Genomic DNA, 19023 nt, shown 5'->3' on the forward strand with positions numbered 1-19023 from the left:
AATCAATGTGAAGTAGTTCTAGAGGTTTTTTAGTTGAAATAAAATCTTTTGGATAAAAACTACTTTTGACTTGTTTTCCTCTTACACAAGCTTCACAGATTTTATCTTTGTCAAACTTGATTTTTGGAAGACCTCTTACTAGATCAAGTTGAGATAATTTTGAAATTGTTTTCATGCTTATATGACCAGCTCTTTTGTGCCAAATCCATTTATCTTTTTCGATAGACATAAAACATGATTCAGCTGGAATGTCATCTAAGTATAAAACATACAAATTTTTCTTTCTTGATCCGGAAAAGAAAACTTTTCCTGATGAAGTTTGTTTGACTTCACAAATATTTGGTTTAAAAATAACTTCAAAACCACTATCACATAATTGACTGATACTAAGTAAATTATGTTTTAGACCTTCTACATATTGAACATCTTCAATTTTTGCAGAATCATTATTACCTATAATACCTTTTCCTTTTATTTGTGCAGTATTATTATTACCAAACGTAACTGACCCTCCTTCCTTTTTGATGAAGGAGAGAAAACACCTTCTATCTCCTGTCATGTGTTTTGAACAACCACTGTCCAAAAACCAAGGCTTTTTCTTTGCACCTTGATAGTATCCCTGCATTTTGAAATTTTTGTTTAGGTGCCCATAATGACTTGGGTCCTTGAGGGTTAGTTTTCACAATTTGTTTATTCTTAAAATAACATTCTTTTTCAAGATGCCCAAAATTTTTGCAAAATGAACAATGTTTATTTTTTCTCTCTAAATGACGATAACGTTTTGGTTCATAGTAAAAACTTTCATAACTTTCTTTTTGATAGCAAATTGATTCATGATGACCATTTTTGTTACAAAATGAACATCTCAACTTAAGTTCTCTATTTGCTGGTAAAAGAACATTTTCAAAAATTTTGTTTTTAACTTCATTAAAACCTAAGCCATTTTTGTTAAGAGCTTGAGATTGTGATCCCATAATGTTTTGAAAAGTTTCAGTTGATTTTATGAATCCAGTGAGATCATTTCTTAGTTCCATTATTTCATTTTTCAACACAACATTTTCATCTATTTTCTTAGATAAAACACTAGAGCAAACATGTTTTTCTTTTGACTCAATTAAGTCTTTGTTAATTTTTTCAAAATTAAGAATAACAGTTTGAAGTTTTTTCTTTTCTTCTTTTAGTTCAGAAACTTCTTTTTGTAAAGAAAAACATTGTTTGGATAAGAATTCAGAATCATGTAATAGACTATTAAAATTAGTTTCTAATTCTTCATAAGGATGAGTTTTATCAAAGAGAAATACCTCATCATTTTCTGAATCTGCCATTAGACAGATGTTGGCTTCTTCTTCTTCTTTATTTGTTTCAAATTCATCATCATCATCCCAGGTAGCTAACATGGATTTTTTCTTGAAGGGAAAATTTCTGGGTGATTTGTTTAGGGGACATTCTGATTTGTAATGTCCAAGTTTGTTGCAACCAAAGCAGGTCACTTGACTTTTGTCAAAGTCATTTTTCTGCATATCTTTTCCTGAAGAAAAGTTTCTTCTAATTTGATCTCTTCTTCTTAACATACGTTGGATTTTGCCAGAAATGAGAGCTAGTTCTCCTTCTGCCTCTTCTTGGGTAGATTCTAATTCCTTAGAGTCATCTTCTAAAAAACTTATATCTTTTTGAGAAGCTTTTAAAGCAATGGTTTTTTCCTTTTTTAAAGGTTTATCTCCTTGAAGAATAACTTCATGAGCTTTTAAAGTACCAATAAGATCTTCTATGGGAAGTGTTTTCAAATCTTTAGTTTGAGTAATGGCAGTAACCATTGGTCTCCAAGTAACTGGAAGACATCTCAAAAGTTTTCTAATTCTATCATTAGTTGAAAAAGTTTTTCCAAGAGATCTTAATTCATTTATGATAGTAGTAAATCTTGAAAACATTTCATCAATAGTTTCGTTTTCAATCATTTCAAAAGTTTCAAATTTATTAGTTCCTATGTCTATTCTTGTTTCTTTTACATGACTAGTTCCTTCATGGTGAACTTGTAAAGTGTCCCAAACCTTTTTAGCAGTATCACATTCATCTACTCTTTCACTTTCTTCCATGCTTAGAGCACAGGATAGAAATAAATGAGCTTTAGAGTTTAGGAGTACCTTTTGTTGTTCTGCAGTTGTCCATACATCTTCAGGTTTGTCTGAAATGACTCCCTCAGCAGAAGTTACAGTAGGAACATAATCTCCTTCTGTGACTATGCGCCACATTCCTACTTCTTGAGATTTTAAAAACAATTGCATTTTGTTTTTCCAAAAATAGTAATTCTTTCCAGTGAACAAAGGTGGTCTTGAAGCAGATCCTCCTTCTGGAATGTATCTTTCTTTTGACATTTTTTCTTCCTGAATCTTTTTCCTCTAACACTTGTTAAGTGTATAAACCTGTAGAGACAGGCTCTGATACCAATTGAAGTAGCAATAAATGTCACAAGAAAGGGTGGGTTTGAATTGTGACCCTTTTTTTAAAAATCTTTTATGTGAGTTTAAAATAACTCAAGACAATATTTCTTTTAATTGGTTAGTTAACAATTAACAAAGAAATATAGTTAGCAACAATAAAATAAACAATATATAAATGAACAAAATAAATACTGAGTTAGTTGCTGAATAAGTAAATGTTTAAGGCCCAGAGCACTCTGGTATTACTCAGTTAGTTTAGTTTAGTATGTTTTAAGGATTTTAGAGTCCAAGAGAAAAACACACAAAAGTTATCCTGGTTCACCCAACTTGGGCTAGTCCAGTCCTCACAGTCCTTGTGAGATTGTCCACTATAAATGCTCAGATCAGAACCTTCTGCTTCGCATCAAAAACTTGATCACAACTGGATCAATACAAACTGCTTTTCTTCACTCGAAAAGACTTTTACACAAATGCTTTTCTTCACTCGAAAAGACTTTCACACAAATGCTTTTCTTCACTCGAAAAGACTTTCACTCAAAATGCTTTTCTTCACTCGAAAAGACTTTCTCACAAACACTCAATCTAACATGAAAGAAAGACTTGAGAGGGTTACAATATTTGTGGGGAATATGGGTTAAATCAACTCAAGTGAGAGATTGATAATAGCAAGCTTTGTCTATTTGTTTTTCACAAATTTATGATATATCTTTGATGCTTTGCTTTGCTTTTGAAGAGTTTATTACTTGTTGATTTTTGCTTCAACTAAGTATATGATTTGATTCTTTTTGCAAACTCTTAATCTTCTCTTCATGTAGCTCCATTGTATTTATAGGCAAATATAACCTTTGGAGGAGCGTATGAGAGAGGGATTTGAATTTCAAATCCAACTTGACATGTCACAATGTTGTGCTGTCAATTTGCTGTGAATAGTGCGTTATCGTTGCTTCAGTAACATTACCGTTATGGCAATCTGCACTACACTTTTAATCCAATGACAACCACTGCATTTACGTGGCCCATATATGTCCATAAGAAGGAATCTTTCCTAATTTAGGGTTGGACAACTTGTATGCAAGTGGGAAAAAATATCATGTAATTATTGTACTTTGTTTTGGTGACTCATTGTCCTTTGTTGTTTCCTTGTCCCCTCTATGTTCCCTTGAAGAGAATGAGGCATGCTACAACTTGGCTTATGGTGTGACTTCACCTTGTTGGCCAATTTTCGTCCAAGCCTCATTGTATGATGTGGCTTTCATTTGAATTTCAAATCTTCTTCAATCATTGATGGAAGCTTCCTTTGTTTGTCCAAAGGGGCTTTTATTCACTTTAGTCCAAAAAGGCTTTATGGCCCATGATTCAATTTATGCCATGTTTGGCATATTCCTTACATATGTGTTTCCTTAAAATACTACCACTTTTGATGAGGCAAAGGAATAATATCTTTGTGAAGCACTTCATCATTTAAGCCAAGACTTTAAGATGCTTCTGTTGTTTCTACTCATTGCTTATATGTTTTGCTTGTCCATTGGTTGTTCATCCATAACGTTACCGTTGACAGATGATATCATTATCGTTGAAACATTTCTCACAAAACACATTAGTAGATAACAAGATAATCATAATTAAAATTAATTAATATGTTTGTTATCTTTAAAACATCAAATAAGGATTTTGTCCTCAACACTATCCATTGTAGCTATCTAACATTTCTGCCTATTTTTTAGAAGACGAGGAGGAAGGCGAGGAAGAAGATACTGTTTGGTTTCTGCCTTTCATATATTTAATTTTTTAGATACAGTTTGGTTTTGTTGTGATTAGCTGCTAGTGCAGCTTATATATCCCGACTTATGTAATGAAATTTTATTTGCCGTTTTTTTGTTGCTTCAACCTTTTTTTCATGGGAGTAAGATTTTCAGTAAAAATTAAAGTTATTTAGGTTTTTAAAATATAATATCTTTAAAATTAAAATTATTTTGAATTTCATACATGATTTTTAGGGTCCATTATTTAGGATTTAAAAAATAAATTTTGGGTTCTCACAAAATATTAAAGTTTTGTAATGCATTTAATGCATGACTTTGTAAAAAATGAATTTTGATAAGGGTAGAAGGGTAATTGTTTATATATTGTTGATTATAAAAAGAAATAAATATTTACCCATATTTGTTGCTTATAAAAAGGAATGGAGGGAGTACTATTTAGAATGACTTTTATTAGTACTATGTACTTAATCACACAAATTTGAATAAAATATTTTAAATGTAAATTCTTAACAAACAAATATTGAATTATTTAAGAACAACTACTACTTGATAGGGGTGTTTGCGGTGCAGTTTGGTTCGGTTATGAGCGAAAAAGTCATCCTAACCGCGAGGTAAAAAAATGCGGTTTGGTTTGATTCGGTTGGATTTTAAAAAGTCATCCAAACCAAACCAAACCAATGGGGTTAGGATCGGTTCGGTGGCGGCGGTTTACGGCATAACAATTTTCTATCACGATCATTTGACACACACACGAACTTGTTACAAAATAACATTACAGTACATAACAATTTCCAAAATAATATCACATAAACGATAAAAGTTGTTGATCTAAAATAATATTAAAATACTAAAGTAACATTACAATACAAAAAATAAGAATAACTTGAAGTTCCATTAATTTGGTGGGCTGATTTGATAATTAGGCTATGTATATTGGATTATAATAGAAACTTAAGGGAGTTTTAGAGGTATTGGAATATAATATAAACTTAATGCGGTTTGTAACACCCTAAACCCCTAACTCAATCATAGCGAACATAAAAGCAGTTAAGGCATTCATGTTGTAACTATTGTAGGCATTCATGCTGACATTTTAATCTCATAGCTCACACACATCACAACGTTTCTCTTTAGGCCTACACCATCATCACACATTACAAAACAACCACCCAACCTTTTTGCTTCCAAGCATGAAAACAATTATTATTAAAATAAACAGCAAAACCTTTTTGCTTCTAAGTATATAGTATATTGTTAGATAGTCAAGTTGTTAGAAATTTCACTCTTGAAGTACCTATTAGTATATTTGCTTTTAGAGTTATCTTTAATATTACATGTGACAACTGCAATCAAACCACACGAGGGATCAATGGTTGAATGGTTTGCCAAGGTTTACTTATATTCATTCTCGTAAAATTAAATGCAAAGGATTTTAACACGTATTTGCAACATTTCATTACTTAGTGCGTGCCTTTTTTTTTTTGAACAATAGTGCGTACCTTAAGTAGGATTTTTTTCAAACACATCTATTTTAGTGAGCGGCAAATCATAGATTATATATTTTAGTGAGTAACAAACTTTTGAGGTTTTGGGTCTAACATTACTAAAGTTGTAAAAATAAAAAATAAAAAAATGTAAAAATAATACATTATAAATATTAGTGATGAATTAATCAACACAAATTCAAATATCAGCAAAGGACAAAATAAAGTGCCAAAAAACTAAATAAATAATACAATATAATATGACTCATATAATATTCATACTAAATATTATGAATATGAAATATTCCATAAAAGACATTTAACTCGTGATCCCATCTACAATTTTCGCACAAGCTCATGTCATCGTCTTCATCATCCACGAAGACCCATCTGTTTCTCTTCAATCCCCATCCCTTGCAAGTTGGAAATGAATTGCAAATAGGAGTTCGATTGCGGACCAACATCCTATTATATCTCCAGAAATAATGACTAATCTGATGCATCTTCATTCTTAATTGCATCATGCATTTAGCCACCCTCAATGAACGAACATGGTCAATCCCTTCTTTCCTTGACTCGTTATTTTCAGAACATAACTTTATCATTCCATACACATACTTCGCCGGTTTGTAACCACTTTCGGCAGCAATCTTTAATTTACGGAGACCGCTAATATTTCCAACTGGCCAATCAAAAAATTCCCTCAAGCCTTGACTGAACAAGACTTCGGGATTTCCGCTTACCTCGAAGCGTTTCAAAAAATGCAATATATTTTGGTTTGGTTCCCATAAGATCTTGGGATAATCCTCGAAACTAACTTTTTTCAGAACATCTGGGTTATTACTGAGTTTACGAAATTGTCTATCGGTGGCTTGCATGTTGAAAAAGTTGACAAAAGAATTAGTAGCTACCTTCTCGACAACCATTTTGAGCAAAATGTCTTCCGGCAACAAGTCAATGTGATTTGCCATGAAAAATTTGAAGGGAGTTATTTTGAAGTTTTTACAAATAAGAGAGTTACTTTGGGAGTTTTACAAATAAGAGAGTTTTTTCTGAATCAACAAATAAGAGAGTTATATAACATATATATAGCTTTTACAAATATTAAAACAAATATATGAAAGGGTTGCAACTCTTCGAAAAAAATAAAACAAATAAATACAAAACCATGCACCTGCAGGTGTTTTACAAATATTAAAACAAATATATGAAAGGGTTGCAACTCTTCAAAAAAAATAAAACAAATAAATACAAAAGCATGCACCATTTATTAATTTTGTAATATTTTTAAAAATATTTAAATTTAAGATGGAGGGATAAGACTTTCAACATTTCCACCATTTATTAAAATTCATTGATTGAGGTTTCAAAAAAAAAAAAAACTTCCATCGCTACCATTCATTTCAATCACACTGCGATTCAAAGGTCCCTCTCTTCTCTGTACTCTCTCCTTCTTCTTCATCCTCCTTCTATCGTGATTCTTCGATGCTTCTCTCTCCAGATTTACCCCTTTTAGGATTTTCGATAAACCCTAACTTAGTATAATACAATTGTCTGTATTTTATTTGATTTGTGCAATTGGTTTGTGATTGTTCTGATTTTGTTTATTAATTTGATTAATGCAAGATTAATTGGGTAATGAATTGTTTTTGCAATTCACCTAGGTTAGGTTTTTGTGTGTTTTCTCGTGTTAGTGACTGTGTTACTAGTACTACTTTCTGATGTTAATGTTGTATATTTATTGAATCAAGTTTAAAACTTCGTGTTAGTGTTTCATTCTAAACTATTGATAGGAAATTATTAGAGCTTATAGAAATTGAGGTGTATGCTTGAGTAACAAGTAACAACCTGCTTCTTGTTCCTTCTTTTTAGTTTGTTCTAGTTTGTAATTACCTTTCCTACTATCGTTGTTATATTCTGCTCCCTTCAATTTCAAATGTAGTATTTAATTGTGATTTTATCCTCAAGTCAAAGTAAATTTTGTATTTAATTGTGATTTAATTATGATTTTATGAGTTAAAATCATGTCTGTATTTGTTGTTTCTAATAAAAGTAAATTTTGTAAAATCATGTCTGTATTTGTTGTTTCTAAAATGAGTTAAAATTCTGGTATTCTTTTTAGTGACAATTTGAATAATGGCAACCAACTTCATCATCGTTAACTTCAATAAAAGTAAGTCTCTCTCTTCAATTGAAGTTTCTATGTTGCTACTGATGTTGCTATGTTCCCCAATTAAATTTTGTTTAGTGATTTTAACTCTGTTTTAGTTGTTTAGTTGTTATCATCGGATTGAATATGTTTTAAGTTTTAGTGTTAATTTTGTTTTCTAGGATAAAAAAGAGAAGCAGCCTGCAAGTTTCAAGCAGCCTCTTAAGCTTGTTGTAAGTTTAGTAACACTCGTGGACCTTTACAAATTGTTAGATTGTGAAAAAAAGGCGTTAATGAAAAAATCTGTTTTCTACAAATTTTGTTACAAATTACATATAAAAGAGAGAGCTCTGCCTCTTTAATTTCCCTTTTCAGTGAAGTCTATGACCCGGACAAAAAAAGCTTTGTGTTCAACAATGACGTGTCATTTACTTTCTGTGCTGAAGAGGTCGCTCAAGTCCTCGGTATTAAAAATACCGGGACTAGTTTAGTTTAGAATACACTTATGCAAAAAAAATTCCGGAGTTTGTTTATGAGTTGAAAGAAAAATTTGATTATGACGGTTCTAAACAAATAAAAACAAAAAGTATTAAGATATTTTTGCAAAAAATGACGAGCAAAGTCGATCTAATTTCAAACAACTTCTTTCTTATTTTTTGATTGAGCAATTTTTGTTGTGCTCCCCCGATCCCAAGAAGCCACGTGTATTATCTTGGGGAATGGTCGAAGACATGAATGCCTTTGAAGAGGTTAATTGGGCCAAGTCCATTTATGAGGTTGCACTTAGTAAATATATATTAACAATTATTTTTTACTTAGGTTGGTGTCCAAATCTGCCAATTATTTTAGCCAAGTTATGATAAGAATTTGTAAAAAATGCAAGCTCTGAAAACTATCGATGGCCAATTTTTTCTTCCCATTTTTAACAACCACCTATGGATATTTAGAGGTTGACGTAGCGCGCAAAAATTAAAAAACTCTACAAGTGGCGCACAGAGATTATAAACCTCTTTATGAGTGGCGTGAAAAAATTATAAAGTTCTTTATAAGTAGTACGTAAAAATTATGAATCTCTCTATCAATGCTTGGAGGTCGAAGTATCACGCAAAAATTCTAAACCTTCTTATAAGTGGCGCGTAAAATTTATAAACTTCTCTATCAATATTTTGATGTTAGCCTAGCGCGAAAAAATTAATTTAAAAAAAAAAACTCTCTATAAGTAGCACACATAAATTATATCCTCTCTATGAGTATCGCGTAAAAATTATGAATCTCTCTATCAATATTTGGAGGTTGAAGTATACACAAAAATTATAACTCTCTCTATACGTACTTAGAGGTTGATAATTTTTACTTAGAGATTTTAACTCTATAAGTGGCGCGCACAAATTATAAACCTCGCTATAGATATTTAGAGGTTGACTTGGCGCGCAAAAATTAAAAAACTCTACAAGTGGCACGCACAAATTATAAACCTCACTATCGATATTTAGAAGTTGACTTGGCGCGGAAAAATTAAAAAACTCTACAAGTGGCGCGCAGAGATTATAAACCTCTTTATGAGTGGCGCGAAAAAAAAAATATAAAGTTCTTTATAAGTAGCAGCACGTAAAAATTATGAATCTCTCTATCAATGTTCGGAGGTCTAAGTATCACGCAAAAATTATAAACCTTCTTATAAGTGGCGTGTAAACATTATAAACATTCAAATTTTATTAATCTTTGTTATTATTATTATTAATACCGATTCTGATCATATTAATAAAACTGTAAATAACAACAAAACCGATTCATGAGTTTTAGGGTTTCTCTGAAAACGAATTGTGAAAAAGCAAAAACAAACTGAACTACACAAGCTTCTATTTATAGAGTTTCTTGTGTGGTCAGTTGGGTCAAACGGTGTTTGGTCTTCTTAAGCCCAAAACATGAATGTGAAGCATTAGATTGCATTAGGGATTATGTGTGCATTTTATGATAAATGATGTTTGACACATACTTGGTAAATGTTGATTGTTAATCCGTATGTGAGGAGCAGAGTCTGTCATGACTATAAAATGAACAACGCAGGGTCCGTCATGACCATAATCTGAACAATGTATTTGTGGTGTTAGATTACATTAGGAACTTTATGTATATTCCTATTTGTAACTGAGTTATGTGATATTTGTTGATGTTTTGGTATTGTCCGAGACGACGTGAAACTATATGTTTGGTGTATTTTGTGGATGATTGATTATGTGATAATTGTTGACGTATAAGTGATGTTTGAATTATAATTTGTCTGGTAGATTATAATGGAATGATAGATGTTGGTGAATATGTATAGATGTATGATATATGCATGAATATTGAGAAGTGTTTAAGTACCATTTAATTACACTTATATTTTGAGTATGTTATCTAACTCTCTTTTATGTGTTATGTGCTGGACCGTTGGGGGTCCAGATTCACAGGTTTTGTGGTTATCGATGTCAAGTCGTCGGTGAAGCTCTGCTCTGATTGTGACACGGGAAAGGGTTTTATATTGTATATAAAGTCTATTGTCTAGGTTGTTTTGTATAATCAATAAATACGTTATTTGATTCAAAGATATGTATAAACACTGTTTTTACTAATTAATTACATTAGTATTATTTTGATTGAAGAGTGTAATGCTCGAACCATGACTTTTATAATAACAAACTTTGATTTTCCGCCGCGTATTTTGAAAAAGATTTTACTAAAGGTAAAAATATATAAATAATGGGTTTGGGTGTTACACTCATTGCGGTGCAATGACTACGGGGGCAGTTACCAACTTGTCCTTCAGACAATTAAAAGCATTCAAACAAGCATCATCAAAGTTAAAAGCAACATCCTTGACTAGTAAAGAAGATAGGGGTTTTGAGATTTTTGAAAAGTCTTTTACGAATCACCGGTAGAAACCGGCATGTCCCAAAAAAACTCCTAACTCCTTTAACATTCAAGGATGGAGGTAAATCCTTGATTACCTCAATCTTGGCTTGGTCAACCTCAATCCCTCTAGAGGAGATTTTGTGACCAAGTACTATTCCTTCTCTAATCATGAAATGACATTTTTCCCAATTCAGAACAAGATTGGTGCTAATGCACCTTTTCAAAACATCATTTAAATTGGAAAGGCAAGAGTCAAAAGATTTACCAAATACCGAGAAATCATCGATGAAAACCTCCATGGTCTCCTCCATCATGTCGGAGAATATAGCAAGCATGCACCTTTGGAATGTCGCTGGAGCGTTGCATAACCCAAATGGCATCCGGCGATAAGCAAAAACTCCAAATGGACAGGTGAAAGCTGTCTTTTCTTGGTCAGCCGGATCAACTGTGATTTGATTGTATCCGGAGTATCCATCTAAGAAACAATAGAACTCTTGTCCAGCCAACCTCTCAAGCATTTGGTTGAAGGTGTGAAAACACAAGAAGAGGGGGTTGAATTGTGTTTTGGTAAGTTAAAACTTTTTCAACTTAGAACACAAGTTCTTAGTAGCGGATAAATAAATCAAACACAAAGTAAGTAAATGAGATAGAGAGAACAACACACAGAGAATTTATACTGGTTCCTCTCACAAAACGAGAGTAGTCCAGTCCCCTTGCACTTTCAAGGGATTTCACTATAATCACACAAGATTACAAATGCTCAAGCACTCAGCAAGAGACTTCACCATAATGCTCAAGCACACATCAAGAGACTTCTCAAACTTAAGAATGTAAATAAAGTTTGTTGAGTGTAATACAATACTCTTAAGACAACCTTAAAGATTAAATACAATGAGTACACAAAGACTTCAAAGTATTTTGAGTAAGAATGAAATTCTCGGTTCAGAGGTTCAGAGCTTGTATTGTAAGATAGAAAGCTTGTTCGTGCGTGTGTTGTAATATGCAATCCACTTCTTCTAGTATTTATATTACTGAAGAAAAGAGTCGTTGCACATGACCGTTGATGAAGATAAGCTTTGTCTTCTTGCATCTGTCTTGATGCAGTTTGGATGTTACTAAAACAGAGTAAGAGTTTCAGTAACTTTGACCTGGTGTAGAGAAGACTTTCCTTATTCAGCTAAGAAACCAGACAAGTCACGTTCTTCCTTATGGACAGGCAAAATGTAAGATGTTGTTCTGATCAACTTTGAAAGGTCCTTTTTTTCATTGGTAAAATAATTGACCTTCAATTTCGAATCTTCACACAATCCAAGATAATCATCAAAGTTTGATTGGCTTCAGAGATAACAAGTTCTAAGGTCTTCAACCTCTGATACACGCAACTTCTGAAGTTTATATCCTCTGAGTCATCAAGAAGCTCTGAGTGTTCAACTTCTGGCTTAGCTTCAGAACTTGGTTGTATGTTAGTTCTGCACACTTAAAATAAATTTTTAGTATCTCCAATTGTACATTTAATACTTTGTTATCATCAAAACCTTAATGAGTTTAGGGGGAACAATTTTTAAATCAATTTTGTTCCAACAATGGTCCATGAAGGGTAAAGGTAAATGGTCCTTTCTTGTGGCTATGTTGAGACGATGGTAGTCTATGCACATTCTCCACCCCGTGATAGTCCGTGATTGGATGAGTTCATTCTTATCATTTCGGACTACCGTCATACCTCCTTTCTTAGGAACAACATGGACAGGTGAGATCCAAGAACTATCGGAAATAGGATATATCATACCCGCTTCCAAAAGCTTCAACACTTCCTTCTTTACTACCTCTTTCATAGGGGGATTAAGCCTCCTTTGTGGCTGCACCATAGCTTTAAATTCCTCTTCTAGTTTGATCTTGTGCATGCAAAAGGTAGGGCTTATCCCCTTTAAATCTGAGATACTCCAGCCCATGGCTTCCTTGTTAGACCTTAGAACTCTTAGGAGCTTCTCCTCCTCCACTTTTGTGAGAGTACTACTTACAATGGCCGGGAGAGAAGCATCCTCACTTAGAAACACATACTTCAAATGAGAGGGGAGTTGTTTGAGTTCCGGAACCTTACTCTCCTCCTTCTTACCATCACTAGCCTTTACTTCATATATGTTCTCAACTCTAGGATTTTCATCCACACGATTCGCATTCAAATTGTTGAGACATATTTCAATTTCCTTCTCCCATTCCTCTTCCAAACTGTCAATAGAATTTACCAATACTTTCTCAAGAGGAGAGGAGGAATTTTGTACCTTATAGACATCCTCAATCACTTCGTCGACTAACTCCACCAGGAAGCACTATGGATCATCATCGTGCTGCTTCATCGCTTCAAAGACGTTGAAGAGAACTTGCTCTCCATCGGTGCGCAGCATCAGCTCACCTAATTCAACATCAATGATTGCTCTTCCGGTGACCAAGAATGGTCTTCCCAATAGCAATGGTTCTCAATCCTTGTCCTCCTCCATGTCCAACACTACGAAGTCAGCTGGAAACACAAACTCAGCTACCCTCACAAGTACGTCATGCAGAATTCCGACCGGATGCACGATCGATCTGTCGGCTAGAGATAAGCTCATCTTGGTTGGCTTCGCTACAGCTCCGAATATCTTCTTTGTAACATCCCGGATTTTTATCCAAGATATTTCTTAAAAACCATATTTAGTTAGAAAATGTGCCGCTATTTTTATTTTTAAATAAAATGGTTGCAAAGATAATTGAAGTGAAATTCAGAGAAATATAAACTTAATAAAAATGAATTATTGTTTGAAAATTTTCAGCGGAAGAAAATACAACAAAGAACTATTTATTACATAAAATTCTCAAATTACAAAACCCAATTTTTCCCCGTTTGTACGCGCTTCAAGCATCACATCACATTCAATCAAAGCTTTCTCCTTGAGTACCTAAAATGTTGGTTGTAAGGGTCAATTTCTTGGTCCACATTGAATCATACTCACCACAAGAAAATGTTATAAAATAATAACAAAACACTTCACCTTATCGAAAATATAATTATTAGTTTATTATAAAAACTTTTGGGTGATAAGAGTCACATATACAAACATAGGTAGCATCTTATTGTTAAACAGCAATAATAAACAAGGCAACATAATTACACATATTACAAATTGCACGGCAAAATCAAATGAACGAGGAGAAGCAACGATCACAATTTTACTACGGACAACTATACCCTTTCTTTTTTTTTTCTTCCTTTTTACGTTGGTTCTTTTATGAGTAGGATAATTATCTACTATTGTTAATTTTCTTCATCTCTATATGCAATGCAATGCAACTAAGACAATCCTATATGAGACAATGATCCGGATAAGAAAATCTGCCACACAGGCTAAATAATAAGTTCTGCCACACAGGCTAAAAGTAAGTGCTGCCACACAGGCTAAATAATAAGTTCTGCCACACAGGCTAAAAGTAAGTTCTGCCACACAGGCCCTAAAACTTGCCACACAGGCTCTAAACAGACTCTTCTCTACACATCTATATGATGCATGTCTTAATGTATAATAGATCATTTTATTCAAAAACCAACACACTATCGACATACTCTACGGCCGAGACTATGAATAAATCACATCATCTTATTCTTGCTTATTTATATATATTTTCATTGTTAATTGTTAATTTCATCAAGTGATAAAAAGTAGCAATCATCGAACATAATAATATACACATAATAATACACACATAGCGAACTAGAACATAGTTAAACATGTCAACATATATAGCAAACCAAGTATCACAAACGTGTGTGTGTATATATATATATACCGATGCCTAAGCTTATTTGATTATTTAGTGTTATATGAAGTTGATTCTCTGATTTATTTTAAGTGACGAATGATCTACTATTATCTCACAACAAATCCCTATGTAGCATGAATGTATGGGGAAAAAGCCCTTACCTTGGCCGCTTTACTTCCTAGCGCAACTTTTAAGTCTCAAATTCGCGTCGCCCATCCAACTCTCACTACGGACTTTGTTTCGATAGCCCAACCGTTGAAAAATATGTTCTACGTTTGGTGAAACTAACGAAGTATTGAAGAAGTAGATGCTAGGAAATGATCGACGGAAATCAAAATATTTTGTATAGACCGAAGATGATGATGATGAGTTAAATGATAGCTAGGTTGTATTGTTTCATGTTTGTAAACTAATGCATGGCACTTAGAAAAATAATGATAGAGATTGGCGTTTTTATATATGGCTAGTTTGCCGAAGGAAAATACTTGGGCAATCTCTATGCAAAAATAAAGAAGGAATAATTTGCAATTAAAAGCAATTCAAAGGAAATAATTTCACATGTGAGAAAATAATGAATATTTAGTGTCTTGCCTCCCTAATAAATGATTTATAAGAAACGTAGGTGGAGATAAATTGGCAAGAACAGTTTTTTCATCACATGAATAGAATTTAACACGAGAAGATAACAAGAGAAAGTCTCTTTTGGCAAATTAGGATGCTAGCATTTGTAGAATTTAAGAGCTATTAAGAGAGAGATTAACATTGAATCAAATAAATGAGGGAATGATCAAATAAATAAGGGAATGATGAGCAATTGAATCAAGAATATTATCTTTTAATAACCTTAATTAACATTGGCTCGTGAGAGAGAAAATTGGAAATAGAAACAAGTCTTCAAAGTTTGAAATAGAGATAAGTGTGCAAGATTACTTCAATTTTGACTTAACCAATAATTTAGCTCATACTTAAAAATAAAACGAATCATTCAATGATTAACGTAAAGTATGAAATTAAAATATATCAAATAGAATATACAATATAAAATAATTAATAACTATATTATCAAATAATAAATCAATAAAATGCATATATAAAATATTGGGTTGTTACATTCTTCATCATGGACAGGGGCATAAGATTTATGATGGCCCCTAAATCACACAACGCTCTACCAACTGATAGGTTACCGATTGAGCAAAGGATGGTGAAACTACCTGGATCCTTCCGTTTTTGGGGCAATTTCCTTTGAATTAAAGCACTACACTCTTCCGTCATATCCACTGTGTCATCTTCCATCGGTTTACGCTTCTTCGTGAGTAATTACTTCAAGAACTTAGCATAGGTTGGCATTTGTTCAAGAGCTTCTACCAACGGTATTGCCATCTCTAGCTTGTTCAGAACTTTCATAAATTTGCGGAACTCACGATCTGGATTTTTGACCTTTTTCTTCCTAGGGTAAGGCACCCTAGCATGAGGTGAGACTTCAATTCCTTTCCCTTTTTCTTTGGCTCTAGATTCAGTCTCCTTAGTGACCTCACTCTTTTTTTCTACTTCCTCCTCATCATCACTCACTACAACTTTCTCACTTACTTCCTCATTTTCAACTACAACCTTCTCTTTCTCTTTTTCAACTCCTCCCTCAAATTCTTTCTTTTTCTTTGGTTTTTATGCTACCTCCAAGTCAGGGAGCTCACGGCTCCTTAAAGTAATGCCTTTACATGACTCATTCTTTGGGTTATCCGTGGTGTTTCCTCCGAATCCGCCGTTGTTTTGCAGGTTGGAAAACTGCCTTGACAGCTGGGACATCTTGTTCAACATGTTCTACTGGCTCATCTGTCCTTATGTTGCACTTAGCACATTAAGTTGTTTTAGCATAATGCAGGCAATTAACCATGGAACTACAATATTTTTTTTATGTCATTTCATACTTATAAGATAGTTCAACTGCTAATTTTACCAAATACAAATTCAATCAGCTAGCTGATAGACAAATTGCAAGTATACAATTATCGTCAAGTAGTAATTAAAAGATATCGTTCCACTCGGGGATTGCGTTAAATTCTTATCACGGAAATCGTATCGAACAAACGTATTTTTGAACACATAATTTGGGGGAAATTCAGAGGATTATTTCGAGTCTTTGTCAGAGTTTTTAAAATGATTGGAAGTTCTTCGGATCAATTATTTCGCATGCAACAACGTGACTTCGTACACAATTGAATCGATTAAATTCACTTAAGATAGAATCACCACTAATTGGATTCAATCTCTTGAATTCCAATTCTCTCAATCAATCACAAATCCCTAATCTCTTAGGTGATTGGTGATTCATTGAGGTTTTCAACACAAGATTCTATAATCATAATCAATTATGCCTAATCTCTTAAACACAATCAATTACTCAAACATTCCTAGTTCAACAATCAATTTCTATTCTTATAGCAAATCAATCATACAAATCATCATATAACTAGCTAGGAAACATGAAGCATTACACTTAAAGAAGTTTGATTGAGTGAATTTAAGTGATTACAAGATTGTGCCAAAGTTACATGAATGCTGCTACATAATCTCACCTAAGAACCTCCAATCTAGATGCCTAGTGTGCCATCCTAATCTTGCACTTCAGCAATCTTCTCAATCCTAGCATCTTCTCTTGGTTCTTCAGCTGGAAATGAATAGAGAATCACGAGATCACCTTCAGTAGTCAATCTTGATCAAAAACGTCGAACCTGGTGCAAGGAGACTCTGTTTTCTTTTATAGTTTCATGAACCTGCGCCATGCGCAGGCCCTCGCACCCTGGCGCAAAGAGGCAGTTGCGCAGGCCTCTGTCGCCATGGCGCAGCTCCCAGATCAAGAATCCCTTTCCAGACATTCATATTGCGCCATGCGCAGCTCCATTGCGCCATGGCGCAGCTCACAGAGACTAAATCCTTCTTTCCAAGCTTTAATTGTGCCATGCGCAACTCCTCTGCGCCATGGCGCAGAACACAGATGCAAACTCTTCCTTTTCAAGCTTCATTTGCGCCATGCGCAGCTCCATTGCACCATGGCGCAGAACACCGGGAAAACATCTGGTAATTCCATTCAAATTGCGCCATGCGCAGTCCAGTGGCGCCATGGCGCATCCTACAGAGGAATTGAGCTCTCCAATTTCGCTCAATTGCGCAATACTCCTGCGCCATGGCGCAGCTTAAACTTCAAATTCCCCTGTTTTGCTTGCGCGGTACTCTACCTTCAATTTGGCTCATTTTCACTAGTTGTAATCAACTTCCTTACATTATTACCTATGTTTTGCCTTAAATATGCTCAGATAACATGTAATGATGAGGATTCATCACTAGCTTATTCGCTTTAAGCTAAAAACTAGTTATTCGCTATAAATTCTTCCGTTATAAGCTAGTTTATCAGCTATTCCTATTTTTTTTTTACCAAGTAGAGCCATAAGCTCGAGAATAAAACAAATCCAAATGGGCCTTTAGTCTCTTCAAATTATTTGAAGGACTAATATGAATAAACTTTAACAAAGTCTGGAACCGTTATGAAATATTCATAAAGTCGACGACCTATTTGTTTTCTTAACGGAAAATATATTATTAATCATGTCTCTGCACAAGATGAACAAAGACCGGTAAAAAAGAACTACATAATAGAGGCACCATATATATGCGGACACCGAAAATAAACTCCAAAAACAAAACCCCACTTAATCAAGATCTACCTCCTAATTCGGTAATCAAAAACATGCCCCCCTCAGATTCCAAGCCACCAGAAAAAACAGTACCAATTAAAAAAGTCTTACAAAGCCATGGACAAATTTAGTGGTTTTATTAAAACAAATTATCTTCCTCATCTCACTCCACATCGGCTTCAAACGAGTAAGGAGGCAACCAAGAGAAGAAAGAGAATACTTGTTCATTGGAAGCTTGTTAGATAATAGGTTATAGGTTATGGGATAGGTTATTTGGCTAATATGTTATGCCTTTTAATCAACTCTAGTTTTTTTTTTTTACTATGATATTGGTACAAAGTTTCTACCATCGTTAGCTATGCATAATCTCCATTGGGGAACCTGAGGGGCAGAAGAGGTGGGTTCTCTCCTCCCAACCGAATTTTCCCCATGCGCGTGAGTCAGGAATCGAACTCCTGACCACATGTTTAAGGGGACCGACACCCTTACCACTTGGATCAATTTATTGTGGGTAGTACTCTGGTTCTTTTAATTTTCCTATATATTAGTTATCTTTGTATTATTTTAGTAAGTAATGCTAATTATATTCTATTAAAAATCTTAGCCTATTTTTCTTTCCCTATATATTCTGTATCTGATTAATAACATGGTTTTTAGGCTCTTTTTATTAAAAACATTTTTGAAATGAATCAATTGCTTTGTGAATTATCTTGAAAACTTTATGGTCTGACGGTCATTATAAAAAGAAAAATATAGCACAAAGATGGTCACACAAGTATATGTCCAAACATTTAGTCAAAAAAAAAAAGT

General features: G+C 33.7%; 2 protein-coding genes across 2 annotated transcripts; both read right to left on the minus strand.

Moving 5' to 3' along the window:
* Positions 1-312: 312 nt before the first annotated feature.
* On the minus strand, positions 313-2416 carry LOC123885332. Its single transcript, XM_045934606.1, has one exon. The coding sequence runs from the start codon at positions 2370-2372 to the stop codon at positions 546-548; it is 1827 nt and encodes a 608-aa protein (XP_045790562.1). The 5' UTR covers positions 2373-2416; the 3' UTR covers positions 313-545.
* A 3550-nt stretch (positions 2417-5966) lies between these two features.
* LOC123886136 lies at positions 5967-6656 on the minus strand. Its single transcript, XM_045935475.1, has one exon. The coding sequence runs from the start codon at positions 6654-6656 to the stop codon at positions 5967-5969; it is 690 nt and encodes a 229-aa protein (XP_045791431.1).
* Between the last annotated feature and the right edge of the window lie 12367 nt (positions 6657-19023).

This window comes from Trifolium pratense, linkage group LG5 (assembly GCF_020283565.1).
Source record: "Trifolium pratense cultivar HEN17-A07 linkage group LG5, ARS_RC_1.1, whole genome shotgun sequence".
NCBI lineage: Eukaryota > Viridiplantae > Streptophyta > Magnoliopsida > Fabales > Fabaceae > Trifolium > Trifolium pratense.

Coding starts and splice junctions, on each gene's coding strand:
- LOC123885332 (XM_045934606.1), bottom strand. CDS start 2,372: ATGTCAAAAGAAAGATACATTCCAGAAGGAGGATCTGCTTCAAGACCA.
- LOC123886136 (XM_045935475.1), bottom strand. CDS start 6,656: ATGGCAAATCACATTGACTTGTTGCCGGAAGACATTTTGCTCAAAATG.